We start from the raw sequence: 15,181 nt of genomic DNA, 5'->3' as shown, positions 1-15,181 counted from the left end.
GCCAGACTAGCAGCACTGCATCTGGAGACCCGGGGTCTCATCCTCAAGCCCCGAGAAGAGAGGAGGGCAACGTATTAAGTGCCAGCTCTTCAGTGAGAGTGTCCAGATTTGAATAGTCTCTATCGCTGGCACTTCTAAGTTGGCCCCTTTCCTGTGGTGTCGCAGGCTCAGGTGATTCTCCTGGTCATTCTCCTCATCGCCATCGCGAACTTCTTCATCGGAACTGTCATTCCATCCAACAATGAGAAGAAAGCCAGAGGCTTCTTCAATTACCAAGGTAAGTGTGACCAACCAGTCACTTCCCCATAAATGTGTCTGCAATGTTCTCCCTGTTACCTTTTTCACCCCGTCCCCAGCCGCCAGAATTCCAGTATGTTCTAGGAAAGGGCCTAGAGCTGATCCAGGAGACCCATTGGGTCTCAACTCTTGCATATCACTTGGACAGCTTGGTTCTCAGATTTTTCTCACTAAACTAATGGCGACAACTTCCTGAGGAAGGATTAAAAAGTAAATACATAAAATGTTTAAAAATTAAAAGCAACCTTGAAAAGTCGATCTTTTGCAATTGGAGATGTGAAAGTCTGTCTCTTGTAAATCCTTGGATATTGGGTTATCACTACATGGCTAGATAGAAGGAATGGAACCTACACGGAGGAAAGAGAGCCTGGAGGTGGGGAAAATAACCAGCCTCGCAGAGCACTAATGTGAAATCAAGTCCTCTTGTCTTCCTGGGAGACTTTGTAACACCCTAAAAACACATGTATTTAAAAAGGCTATGGGTGAATTACCTGTGTGTCTCCTTGTGATAGCATCACAGCGTGCGCTTTTGACTTTTCTTTCCCCTATTGTGCTTCTCCTACTTCCTTATTTTCTGCCCTGGCTTACTCAAGAATACACAGCTGAGGTTTAAGAATAATGTGTCATGAAGCCAGACGTGGTGGCGCATGTCTTTAATCCCAGCCTTTGGGAGGCAGAGGCAGGTGGATCGTTATGAGTTTGAGGCCAGCCTGGTCTACAAAGGGAGTCCAGGACAACCAAGGCTACACAGAGAAACCCTGTCTCGAAAAACAAAAACAAAAACAAAAGGGAAAGAAAGACAGACAGAAAGAAAGAAAGAAAGAAAGAAAGAAAGAAAGACAGAAAGAAGTTGTCATTTGATTCATTATGCTTTCAGTTGCCAGTGCCTGTGGCTCCTTCAACCTTTTTAAAGCCATGTGATTTATTTATTATTTATTTATTTTTGTTTATTTGGGAGGTGTTGGTTTTTTACATTTTTGAGACAGGGTTTCTCTGTGTAGCCTTGGCTGTCCTAAGACTTACTTTGTACACCAGGCTGGCCTTGAACTCATAAAGATCCCCCTGCCTCTGGGACTATAGGTGTGTTCCACCGCACTCAGCAGCACTTTCCTCTTTTTCTCATCCCAGATTCCTTTCTTTGTCCAGTTTCTCCCCCTTTCTCGTCCTTTCTATCTTTTCTCTAGATTGCTTCCTTCTCATTTAAGGGACTTGGTGGCAGCCTACTGTGTTGTTAGTGCCTCGCCATATCCATATTCTGTGAGAATTTGTTTTGTGTTTTATTCTTTACTTTTTGAAATGCAAATTCTCTGTGTAGTCCTGGCTGTCCTGGCCTCTCTTTGTAGACCAGGCTGGCCTTGAACTCACAGAGATCCACCTGCCTATGCCTCCCGAGTGCTGGGACTAAAGGAGTGTGCCACCACGCCTGGCATCTCTGAGAATTTGGTACAAGGACCTAAGTTCCGAACTCTGAAAGGAAGGACAGAGGGAGTTGAATTTAGGAGCATGTCTGTAGTGCAGTTTACTTCCCACTGGTCTCCTACACATATTGTTTAAAGATACATAAATGGGAAAATGTGGTTACGAAGGGCTTTGTGAACATGTGTGTGTGTTTGTGAGGGTGTTAATATACTCCTATAAGAATTATTTTTTTCTTCCTAACATTTATTTATTTTCTTATATTTTCATATAAAAAACTTTTCATACAGTGTACTCTGATCAGTTTTCCTTTCCACAACTCTTCCCAAATCCTCCCTAATCCCTCACCATCTCCTTACCCACCCAACTCCTAGCTCGCTCTTTCTTTCTTTCTTTCTTTCTTTCTTTCTTTCTTTCTTCCTTTCTTCCTTTCCTAAACAGGTAAACAAACAAACAAACAAAAACAGAATTTAAAAAGTAAAAACAAGCAAAGCCAACAATAAATACACTTATACAAAAACAGAACTCATCAGGGCAGTGGTGGTGTTGCACGCCTTTAATCCCAGCACTCAGGAAGCAGAGGTAGGTGGATCTCTGGGTTCAAGGTCAGCCTGGTCTACAGAGCTTTCAAGACAGCCATATCTCAAAACTGAGAAGCCCTAGCTCAAAAAACAAATAAAACAAACAAACAAATAAACAAACTATATATACATATACACACATATATATATGAAACACAAAATTGGAATCTCATAATATTCAAACAAAAAAACCCAACAAGACAAAAAAAAATCCACACAAAGCAACACGAGACAAAAAACAAACAAACAAACAAACAAACTTCAAAAATACCATTGAGTTTGTTTTGTGTTAACCAGCTGCCACTCAGCAAGGGGCCTCTCATACATGTCCATATGTCCAGTGAGACTATTGGAGGAGGCCAATTCTTCTTCTGCAAGAATTTCTTATCCTGTTTTTTTTTTTTTCTTTTTTCATTTTTTCCTGACTTCAAGAAAACAAGCAAGTTTGGTTTCTAATGACTTTTTCAAAACTCTGTGTAGAGGTCTAAGACCTAAATGTGTAGGTCTAAGGCCTAAATACGATACCTAATATGATAGAGCCTTGGTGCTCAGGGAAGAGTAGCCAGAAGTTTCCAGTTCACGCTGCTTCTATCTCCACTTAGAAACACAGAAGTCAAGAGCTCAAGCTCCTACTGTGTGGCAAAACCCAGCACGATGATGTTCTTCTCACTTGCATTTCAGCATCCATATTTGCCGAAAACTTTGGACCAAGCTTCACCAAGGGGGAAGGCTTCTTCTCGGTCTTTGCCATCTTTTTCCCAGCTGCTACTGGGATACTTGCCGGGGCCAACATCTCCGGAGACCTGGAGGTATGTTGTTTCCTCTGCTCTGTAGCCCTGATGGTGGGAGTGCAGTTGACAGCAGCATAAGAAGCTGTACTAACTAAATATGACTTAAGTTCCAGAGACTCAAGAAAGAAGGTTTCTGCATATGTCCAAGCTTTTTCTTACTAGCTTTCCTTTCATTCTAAATCTGGGCTCCTATCACTACATTATAATTCTAAAACATGGCCATGTCCAGTGACATCCCAGAACAAGGTGTGTTCCCAGTATGTCACTTTCCAACCAAATGAGCAGACTCCACTGAGTTACTATGAGGACCACACCTTCCCCCTTTCGAAATCATGATGAATAAGAATAGAAGAAGAAAAAGAAATCAAAACCAGCAACCAACAGCCACATGACTACTTAGTCCTCAGTTCATTGCATTCTCCATTAAGCGATATAGGCATCATCGTATTGACTACAGCAGTGATTTCAGTATTTTAGAGAGGACCACTCACTAGCCACGGCCAAAACAAGATCGGACTTTGTGTTTCTAGCACACATATGTTGGAGCTCATAAGTCATCAAAAAAAAACAAAAAAAAACAAAAACAAAAACAAAAAAAACTTAGAAAATCTACTTCAAAAGGTAGCCCAGGGACTCAGAGAACCCTCAACCCTGATGTCACCTCTATCTTGGCATTCACCCCTTATCTTTAAGGTCCTGGATGATTTTTTTAAAAGATTTATTTTATTATTATGTATACAGTGTTGTCTGCTTGTTTACCTGCAGGCCAGAAGAGGGCACCAGGTTACATTATAGATGGTTGTGAGCCACCATATGGTTGCTGGGAATTGAACTCAGGACCTTTGGAAGAGTAAGTGGTGCTCTTAACCGCTGAGCCATCTCTCCAGCCCCAAGGTCCTGGATGATTAATCACTTCCTGGTGTACATTCTATCTCCTAAGAAGGGAACTGGGGTAGTTCAGGATAACTTGCAAGAATCTCTTGTGCTGGTTTTAACTTACATCCTTACTTAGCTTCAAAGGACTCTACAAAACACATTCTGAAACATAGTCACCATGAACTCTGGTAGTGTGAAAGGTTCCGGTGTTCCAAGAAGGGCTAAAGGACAGTATGGGTCTCTTTGATGATAAAAAGGACACTGGTTTTTACCTCAAGCACACAAAAAAGAAGACACAAATCTTACCTCAACGTATTTATAATCAACTTCGGAAGATGACCATTTACAAGAGTCATCAGGGGATGTATATTAAGTGAAAACCATGCATGGGTCAACAGGGTTGTGAAATAGATGTTGAACAAATATTTGTTGGGTTGGTCAGGGCTGGTTTCCTCAAGGAGGAGCCTGGGAAGCAAAGGCAAGACGTTGACTGTAGGGGAAGAACAAGGCAATCCTGGGCAGAGGAAGCAAGCTGTCTGGTGTGAGAAACTGAGGACAGCAGGGAGAACCCAATGAGTCTGGAAGCTGCTGTGGAGATGCTCTCTGTATGAGCCGGAGCTGTGGAGGTGCTCCATGTGTGAGCCGGGACTGTGGAGATGCTCCCTGTATGAGCCAGGGCTGTGGAGATGCTCCCTGTGTGAGCCAGGGCTGTGGAGATGCTCCCTGTGTGAGCTGGGGCTATGGAGATGCTTCATGTGTGAGCCGGGGCTGTGGAGGTGCTTCATGTATGAGCCGGGGGCTGTGGAGGTGCTTCATGTGTGAGCTGGGGCTGTGGAGATGCTTCATGTGTGAGTTGGGGCTGTGGAGATGCTTCGTGTGTGAGCCAGGGCTGTGGAGATGCTTCATGTCTGAGCCAAGGCTGTTGAGATGCTTCATGTGTGAACTAGGGCTGTGGAGATGCTCCCTGTGTGAGCCAGAGCTGTGGAGATGCTCCCTGTGTGAGCCAGAGCTATGGAGATGCTCCCTGTGTGAACTGGGGCTGTGAAGATGCTCCCTGTGTGAGCTGGGGCTATAGAGATGCTTCCTGTGTGAGTCAGGGCTGAGGAGATGCTCCCTGTGTGAGCCGGGGCTGTGGAGATACTCCCTGTGTGAGCCAGGGCTGTGGAGATGCTTCATGTGTGACCCAGGCCTGTGCCTTTGAGTTCATTCAGTGGGTATCTCTAGAGATAGGATGGTCTTAAAAGATATTGATGGAGTGAGTGAAGGAAGGCATTTAGATTTGTTATACTAGTGACCACATTGCCATGGTAAGTTCATGAGCAGAGACAATGGAAGAAAAAAAAAACCTGTCATGCCAAAGCTCAAAGAGTAAAAAACTTGTTCAAGATGCTTCAGCACCTCTCCTCACTTAATGAACTTGAGTTATGAACTCCTGTCTTCTCACAGACCAGTAAAGTTTCAGAGGTCGCTGCTTTAACCTTCCAGAAGCTGCAGGCATGCATTTAGATTGGAAAATATTGTGCTTTCTTTAGACTCCTTAAAAACAAGGTGCTTAGTCAATTCGTCTTACTGAAGGCCTGAATGAAGGCCATGCAGGTGACAGAGGTCAGAGGCCCTGCTTTTGTTAGCGTTAGAAGCAATGCAAAGAGTGTCCTCTAATATAAGCCATCGCATGTTCTTATACATCGCAGGATATTTGATCCTGTTCTTCTAACACTGGCGTCACCTTATTGAACTGATTTCGTGGTGTAGTAGAAGAGGAAGATGTTCCTAGAAGAATTGGAGCATATGGATTAGTGGCAGCATAGAGCTGGTTAGACCCATGTAGGGCAGGTGAGCTTGCTTAAGTCCTGATGTCCAGGGCTCAGTTTGCATCTGCACTCACCAAGCGTGAGCTTCGTGATCATCAGAGTTACAGTTTTTGTTTGTTTATTTGTTTGTTTTGTTTTGTTTGTTTTTGCTTTTTGAGGGCTTCTCTGTGTAGCCATGGCTGTCCTGGACTCACTTTGTAGAACAGGCTGGCCTTGAACTCACAGAGAGCCATCTGCCTCTGTCTCCCTACATGCCAGGATTAAAGGTGTGGCCACCACGCTGGCTCATATTTAATTTTTTTTTAAATGCTCAAACTTCATTTGCTTGTATTGATTGTTTATCTGTATTGATGGGATGTGTATCCTCCAGCCGGGACACTATTACCTACTGGACTTGTACTTTTCTCTGTTCAGTACTTATTGACTCCTTCTGAATGCCAGGTAACTGCCCAGTATAAGAAAAGTGTGCACTAAAATATCTGTTTGATAACTGAATTAATTATAATCCAACATGCTGCTTGGAAGTTGGTTTGATATAATTTAGTAAGACGTTCCAAAGTCAGGTACAGCACAGTAATTTAAGTATCATGTGGACTCAATTCTATGTATGTATGTATGTGTGTGTATATATATGTATGTATGTGTGTGTGTATATATTTATAAGCAAGAGAAAAACTCATTTTTTGGCATAGGCTGTACCTTACCTCTTTACTGAGCTTACTTGTAGAAATGGAGAATTTTGATAGATTGGAGAATTTTGTAGATGATCCTTTTTGCTCAGCTAGAAAGGTTCTTTGTTTCTTTTTTAAAAATTTTTTAATTAATACATTCATTTTATATCTCAATACTTTGTTTGTTTCTTTTAGTTAAGACAAGCCTACGCTCAGCCTAAAACACACATATGCCCTGATATTGTCAGCACTCCAGCTACGTTCGTGTGTCTGACGCATCTAATACAATTCACACGGGAAGGGAAATCCGCTGGATTTCTATGACTTCTCTGTTTAGACGGGAGTGCGCCCTTCAGCACTGGTCTTGTTGTTTTATTAACATTTGGATCTGCTTATTAAAAATAGATCCATTTTTCTCCTTTTCTTTATTATTGTTTATTATTTATTTATTTATTTATTTTGGTTTTTCGAGTCAGGGTTTCTCTGTGTAGCCTTGGCTGTCCTAGACTTACTTTGCAGACCAGGCTGGCCTCAAACTCACAGTGATCCTCCTGCCTCTGCCTCCCGAGTGCTGGGATTAAAGGTATGTGCCACCATGCCCGGCCCCCTTTTCTTTTTTAATTAAAAATAGATTTTTTTCCCCACACACCATATTCTAATTAAAGTTTCCTCCTCCCCCTATTCTGCCCAATTTCTCCCCCCTCCCCTCTCACACAGATTTACTCCATTTTTGTCTTTCCTTAGAAAATAAACAGGTATTAGGTACCAAGGGATAATAATAAAATGAAATAAGATACAAACAAACAAAAATATGTAGGACGAAATAACCAAATAAGAAAAAGAGCCAAACAACAAAAACAAAAACCAAGAAACACATATAGACACAGAGATATGCATGTTTACATACACAAGAAGCCCATAAAAGCACAAAACTGGAAGCCATAAAACATACGCAAGGGACCTGTAAGGCAAAAACAAAAACAAACAAACCTGGCTTAACATCAAGAGACAAAGCACCTCCAAATATGCCATTGAGATTGTTTTCTGTTGGCCATCCATGGCTGCGCGTGGGGCCTACCCTTGAGAGTGGTTGGATTCCCCACCCCGTGAGACTCCCTTGGAGAAAACTATTTCTCATTTGCAATGGCTTATCAACTGGAGATTGCTTCTGGCTTAGGGGTGGGCATGTGTTCCCTTTTTTTTTCAGTTCTAGGATCCCCTGTGATGCAGACTAGTCCAAGTTCTGTGAATTTATATACAGCACCAAGTTTTATATTTCGTCATTCACTGTAAGCCAGAGGTTCTCAACCTGTGGGTCACAACCCCTTTGGAGGTTGTATATCAGATATTTACATTATGATTTATGATTGCTATGATTATATGCAAAATTACACTTATAAAGTAACAATGGAATAATCTTATGGTTCGGGTCACCACAACATGAGGTTGTGGTGATTCAAACTGTATAACAGGGTCACAGCATTAGGAACGGTGAGAACCACTGACACTGTCCAAAGATTGTTGACCTTGTCATTCGTTAGACAGGTTTTTTTGGGATTTTGTTTTGTTTTGTTTTGTTTTAGCCTTGGCCTTAGGAACATTTTTAAGATACAGAAACAACCCCCAGCACTTTGTTTATTGCTCAGCTTGTTTTCTCATTGGCAACTTTTGTCACAGGACCCCCAGGATGCCATCCCCAGAGGGACCATGCTGGCCATCTTCATCACTACTGTCGCCTACATTGGCGTTGCCATCTGTGTAGGTGAGTGGACATCTCTGATGTCAGAATTGCGTGTCTAATGGCTTTTAGTGAAACATAAGTAAGTAGAAAGTTGTTTTGGTTTTCTGGGTTTGGGGCGGGGTTGGGGTTTTATTTAGGTTTGTTTTGTTTTTTATTTTTTTCAAGACAGGGTTTCTCTGTGTAGCCCTGGCTGTCCTGGAACTCTCTTTGTAGACCAGGTTGGCCTGGATTCATAGAGATCTGACTGCTTCTGCCTCCCAGGTATTGGGATTAAAGGTGTGCGCCACCACTCCTGGCTTTCTTATTTCTTTTTCTTTTTCTTTTTCCTTTCTGTCTTTCTTTCTTTCTTTCTTTTTTAAGGCATCAACTTTACTTCCTTCCTTAGTATTTAATGGTTTGTATCCTGAAGTAGGGATGGGGTTCATGCAATTAAAATGCAATGCAGGCATCTTCAGATCAGCGCCCACGCCTTGCCACCTTTGATGATTGTACTCCTGAGAAAGCTGTCGCTTCTAACACTCACTCTCTTGCTCTGTGACGTAAGTGAGAACCAGGGCAGAACAAAGTAATTAAAATTAAAAAAAAAAAACTAAAATAAAATAAATCAAACAAAGGCCAAACCCAACCCTGGCACAGAAAATTATGAAAGATGGGGAGCTCCCAACAATATTTCATCTGTAACTTGGAAGTGTCATTGACACCAACTGCCAGGAAACCAGAGCAGCCCCAGCTGTTAGCAGTGCGGAAGCCAGCCACACACACGCTGCTCAGTGAGCGCTTTTACCCGTATGTGCCAATTCCAGCTGCTCCAAGGCAAGCGTTCTTTCCACCTGCTGCCTGAAGCCACACCTCCTCTTAGGGTCACTGTATGCTGTGCTATAGTGGGATGGAAGGAACCATGTTTTCTAAGAGGCAGAAAAGAAACCCTCTTGAGTGCAGAGTGAGGGATGTAGGCCCAGGTTGGCCATTTGACCAAAGGTTAAACTCCAGTAGTTCTCTGCTTGCTGTAAGAAAAATTGAGAGAGTCCATGATCTTAACTTGGTTTTTAAAGATAGAGAGAGGGAGAGAGAGAGAGAGAGAGAGAGAACCAAACAAAGCAAAAAGCTAAGGCTGCTGCCTATCTTGCTGCTTCCTGTGTGAGGAACTGTGTAAAGAGGGCCACTGTCCTGTGGCATTCCAAGCTGAGTCATACAGGAAAGCATTTTCTATTCAATGCTTTAGGGCGTCAACAACTTTAGAATGACACCGATGCCATCTGAGGTTAAGTCTTCCAAATGTGGCTTTAGGTGAGGATATGTGTGTTTAAGAAACAGGAAAGTTGACGGAATGAGTAGCTATAGAACTTATTTCAGAGACTCTTCTAGTGTCAGGGGGAAATTTGTGTGTCTGCACTTTGCCAGGCCGTGAGGACCTGTCATGGAGAATCGGTGCTTATAGTGGCTCATGGCCTGATGGCTCAGGACTTTGGACAGATTTGTTATGCAGGTCACAAAGCATGTGATTGCAAAAAGATGGTTAGATATGAAGTGAATAGCACAGAGAGGCAAAATCTAGGTGATAGCTTTTCTTAGTAATCAACAGCCCATAACTTAAAGATATACACCCAGGCTAGCAGGTTACCTCTCTGGCCTGCGATAAAATGTATTAGGAATTCCATGATGGGCAGAAGCATAAGCTTAATTCCCACCCCTGGGAACTATATTTTAAGGAATTCCATATATATAGATCCTTCTATCTATCTACCTACCTACCTATCTATGATATGTGTGCACATGTATGTTTGTGCATGTGCGTTTGTGAGTGCAGACACATGCATACCAGGGAGTGCATGGGAATCAGGAGAGTCTCAGGGAAACCTTTGCCTTCACTCTTGGTTAAAACAGGGTCACTTGTTGCTTACCACTGTGCACACCAGGCTAGGCAACCTGCCGCCTTCCAGCGACTCTCCTGCCTCTCCTTCTGACCTCAGCATCGGAGCACTGTCACACATAGTACCACGCTTGGCTTTACATGGGTTCTGAGAGGCCAAATGAAGGTTCTCATGTGTGAGCAGTGAGCACTTTACTGACTGAGCCATGTCCTCAGCTCTTATCCTAATGGAAGGGCTTGTCTGGGATTAGAACCCGTGCCCTCTCACACCACAACCAAGAATCACACCCTCAGACGAATGAGCCATCCAAGGAGCTGTCTCAAAGGCAGTATTAAGATGAGGCCACCCTGAGTGGAGTGGAAAAGCAAAATGAATAGCTTTATTAGTTAGCATTTGGTTTACCAAAAAACAAAAAAAACAAAAAAAAAACAAAACAAAAAACAAAACAAAACAAAACAAAAACATTTTTCGGGAATTTTTTTAAAAACCCTTACGTATAGTTTACATGTGTATCCATATATTTCAACAACTACCAAATACGTAATGGCAGAAGTTACAGTCAGAAAAACTCTTAGGGAAAGTAAAAATTTTTTAAATATATGAAGTCTTTTTTCTTTGTTTCATTTTCTTGGCATCTTATTTATATAAATCGTTGTATTTTCTCATCTGTGCCCCTCGACACTTCCTTACACCCCCTTTCCCCTCCATTCAGTACCCCTCCTTTCCCTACTTACTCTCTCTTCTACTTTCATATCATATATATGCATATGTGTAGGTGTGTATGTAGATATACACACATAAAGACATCTAGATTTAGGTCTAGATCTTACATATGAGAAAAAACTTGTAACCTTTATCTTTTTGAGTCTGACTTATTTTGCTTAGCATGGTGATTTCTAGTTTTTCTGGCAAATAACACAATTTTTTTCTTCTTAAGAACAATTGTTGCTCTTAAGAAGGACCCAGGTTCAGTTCCCAGCACCTACATGGTGACTCCCAAACACCAACGACTCCGTTTCTAAGGAATCTGATCTTTTCTTCTAACCTCTACAGGGACCAGGCATGTAAATGGTGCAGAAATACATGCAGGTAAAGCATACATATACATAAAGGCAAATAAGTAAGTCTAAGAAAGATGTTTTAAATACTCACACTCCAGTTTCCAAGAATCTACCCTGGAGAAATATTCTAAAATTTAGAAGAAAAAAATAATGCATAAAGATGTTCATCAGACAGATTATAATATAAAATAATAGAAGCATTCAAATGTGTGAAAATAATGATTGTCTCATCATTAATATTAATGTTCATCTAGGAAATGTTAACATTTTATCCCAAACATTGCCTTATTACTTAATTATTTTGTTCAGTTCATATACAAAGGGATGGAAGCCATTACAACATCCACATATTCATTTGTCAATACACTTGGTTCTGAGTCGTTCTACCTGATGCCCTAACCCTCTCCTTGCCTCTTTCTTTCCCATGTCAGTTCCTGCTTCTGTGTTCCTGCTACCTGTGTCCTGTTACCCTATTTCTCACCTCCATTAATGTCACTTCCTCGTCTCTCGTAACCTCCATTGTAGTTACATGATCTACAAACACACACGTATACACATGTATGCATAATTTTAAATCTAGGTTCTATGTCTGAAAGAAAATATGCAGCATTTGTCTTTCTGAGGTTAGTTTGTTTCACTTAGCATAATGAGTTTCAAATGTGTTCGTTTTCCTGCCACTACCATAATTTCACATTCCTTTATGACGGCATACTATTCCATTGCATAGACACAGCACATTTTCTTCATCCATTCATATGCTGACATTTAAGCTACTTCTATGCCTCGATCATTGTGGACAATGCAGCTAGGTTCACATAACTCTGTGATGTGTCTATCTGGTCCGTTTTGGGTATATATCCAAGAGTGTACCTGGGTCTTACATTAAATCTATTTTCAGTTTCTTACGGAATATTTATACTGATTTCCATAGGGGCTACGCACATTTACAATCCCACCAGCAATGACTAAGAGCTCATCTTTTCCCACATCCCCAGCATCAAATGTCATCTTCCTTCTCCTAAACTTGTTTTGTTTTGTTTTGCTTTGTTTTTTGTATTATTCTATAATTAGATGATCCGCCTTCCCCTTTCTGTGATGGTTCTGTAAGCATCTTCTGCAGTGTGGCCTTGGTGAACATCACTTCCTTAAGCTGCTTGATGTGAGGTGCCCTGATTTCTCCATCAATTCTAAAAGATAACTTTGCTGAAGATGGCCATCTTAGCTGACCCATTATTTTTGCTTTGGGGCTTGGAATGTCTCGTTCCAAGTCGCCTTTGAGGCTGGCCTGCGAGATGTCTGGTGTTCTTCCGTGGCTTCTGCCTGTGTAGATGAGTTGGCATTTCCTCCTTACAGCTTGATTTTTTTTAATGTTTATTTATTATACAGTGTTCTATCTGCATGTACACCTGCAGGCCAGAAGAGGACACCAGATCGCATTATAGATGGCTGTGAGCCATCATGTGGTTGCTGGGAATTGAACTCAGGACCTCTGGAAGAGCAGCCAGTGCTCTTAACTACTGAGCCTTCTCTCCAGCTCCCCGCCACACCGCACACCCCACACCAGCTTTAAAGCCAGTCTCTTTGCTCTATATTTTTGAAATGGAGGTTCTTCCCTCATCACATTTATTTAGAGTCTTAAATATTTCTACTGCTTGAATGTCTGTGTCTTTTTCTGAATTTAAAGAATTTCTTTTACAATTTGATGGATTTTTTTAAATGCCTTTAGCACTAGTCTCTTTTTTCTGTGCTGTAAGTTCTTGTTCATATTTCAGAGTCTGTAGAGGTGGTGTTGCTTGTTTGTTTCCTGGGCCTACATCTGATGCCATGCCCCACCAACCCTGCCCTATAGCTCTGGTGCTCTCTCTTCTGCTTGCAAGGTTTCCTGGTGACCAGTCCTGCTGTGTTTTTTATTTGATTCGCTGGTTTTTCCATTTTCAAGCTTCTGGATTTTTTTTTGTTTTGCGTTTCAAAATCTCAGTTTCCTTGCTGAGTTTTTGCTGCCTTTTCCACTATATTGCTGATCCCGCCCTCTTTTGGCTGACCTTTCCCTCTTTGCTGATGTTCCTCTCTGTGGCCTGGACCAAATGTGTCTGGCTGTTTGTATCTTCTTTTGGGGTTACTGATGATTTTTACCAGAAAACTGAAATCGTCACGCAGCACTTTGCAAATCTCAGTATCTTTGGGTTTAGCACTTGTGGAGTTCTGTTCTCTTAGAACATATTGCTGCCGCTTTTTGAAATCTCTTGTGTTTCTCTGTTGCAATTGTACATTTCTGGGTTTAGATATCTCTTCTGGGTTCTTTTTAAGGGGGAGGGTCTTTATTATTTAGTCATTTACTCTTGCAGTCTCAGTCTACGCTACCAATCAAGGAGGGAACAGGGCTGGGGAGATGGCTCAGCAGTTAAGAGCATTGTCTACTTTTCCAGAGGTTCAGCGTTCAATACCCAGCAACCATATGGTGGCTCACAACCATCTACAATGAAATCTAGTGCCCTCTTTTGGTGTGCAGGCAGAACACTGTATATGTAATAAAATAAAAATTAAAAAAAAAAAAAAAAGAGGGAACAAACCTCTGAACCCACAATAGCATCCAACCATGTGAGATGCAGAACTTCATTTAAGGTCAGTTGCAGCCACTACTACATCACCAGTGACCACGGACTGAGAATGGCATTGCTTCAGAGTGTGCCATAAAGTGAGAAGTAATTGAGATACAGGGAAGAGGTGGAGAAAGACAAGAAATAGGAGAAGGGGGTTAAATATCTGCAAAGAAAAGACAGAGCATGGAGAGAAAGAAGAAAGAAAACAGAAGAAAATTACGGAAAATATATATTTTCTTCTTCCTTTTTTTTTTTTTTTTTTTTTTTTTTTCCTGTCCTGAACTCATTTTGTAGATGGCCTCGAACTCACAGTGATCCTCCTGCCACTGCCCGGCTCTTTTTTTAGATTTATTTATTTATTATGTACACGGTGTTCTGCCTGCAGGCCAGAAGAGGGCACCAGATCTCATTATAGATGATAGTGAGTACATTGTGGCTTGCTGGGAATTGAACTCAGGAGCTTTGGAAGAGCAGGCAGTGCTCTGAACCTCTGAGCCGTCTCTCCAGCTTCTGAGTCCTTGGCTTCTGAAGCTATGACTCCGGATCCCATTGACAAAAATATCTCTCGCTGCTGCTGCCTCCTGAGGGCGAGAAATCACTCCCTCCAAATACTAGAATTGGACTTAAGTTCATGAGGGCTTTGGGCTTGTCCTGGGGGTGGAGCTGCTTGACCTTCATCTAGCCAGGGAAATAAGTGCACATGTGCGATTCTGCAGGGCTTACTAGTCTGGACAACAATGCTCCTTGGTTCAGCTTTTCTTTTTCCCTCCCTTCATAGATTTCCAAAGCTTTTCCTATATTACTGTTTGGGATGAAGCCTAACATTTTGAATTCTATCTTTTTCACCAGTGTTCACATAGGCAGGCACTATTCAACCATCTTACCAGAAGAAACTATCTTTATTATTAAAGCAACTAAATTACATATACGCAACCTGAACAAGGAGGATGACAGCAGACATGCTAACATTGTTGGGGGTGGACTCACAAGGACTCGGCCCTACACAAAGAACTGTAGGGAACTAATAAACACTCAGAGCAGGAGAAAAACTCTTCCCCGGGGAAGACCACACTAACTGGTGACCCAATACCTTATAGTCAGCCCTGAAAATATATAGACAGGTAACAGTATACAGACAAAGCACATTGTATTTATGTGTTTAGAAATACACACATGCTAGCACATGTGCATATGCATGAGCATGCACACAGACACACTCACACCCACACACCCATATCTAACAACAATTAAAGAAAAAAGAGGCCATGAATTTGAAAGAGCAAGCCAGGTGGATATGTGAGAGGGCTTGGGGAGGGAGGGAGCGAGTGAGGAGGGGAGAGAGGGAGTGAGGAGGGGAGGGAGGGAGGGAGGAGGGGAGGGAGGGAGGGAGGAGGGGAGAGAGGGAGTGAGGAAGGGAGAGAGGGAGGGAGGAGGGGAGGGAGGGAGGGAGGAGGGGAGAGAGGGA

At 42.1% G+C, this 15,181-nt stretch overlaps 1 protein-coding gene across 4 annotated transcripts in view; it reads left to right on the top strand.

Annotated features, from left to right (window-relative positions):
* Positions 1-15,181, top strand: part of SLC12A1 (solute carrier family 12 member 1) — an 83,955-nt gene that overhangs the window by 18,295 nt on the left and 50,479 nt on the right. For all 4 annotated transcript variants that reach the window (XM_084775504.1, XM_084775501.1, XM_084775503.1 and 1 more), the window contains 3 exons: positions 166-277; positions 2,976-3,103; positions 8,121-8,205. In XM_084775504.1, the coding sequence (XP_084631630.1) occupies positions 166-277; positions 2,976-3,103; positions 8,121-8,205 (325 nt within the window). The remainder of the gene's footprint in view (positions 1-165; positions 278-2,975; positions 3,104-8,120; positions 8,206-15,181) is intronic.

This window comes from Acomys minous (genome assembly GCF_964271855.1).
Source record: "Acomys minous genome assembly, chromosome: 3".
In the NCBI taxonomy this organism is placed as follows: domain Eukaryota; kingdom Metazoa; phylum Chordata; class Mammalia; order Rodentia; family Muridae; genus Acomys; species Acomys minous.
The sequence above is the reverse complement of the archived record's forward strand: the minus strand, read 5'-3'. Positions and strand labels throughout refer to the sequence as shown.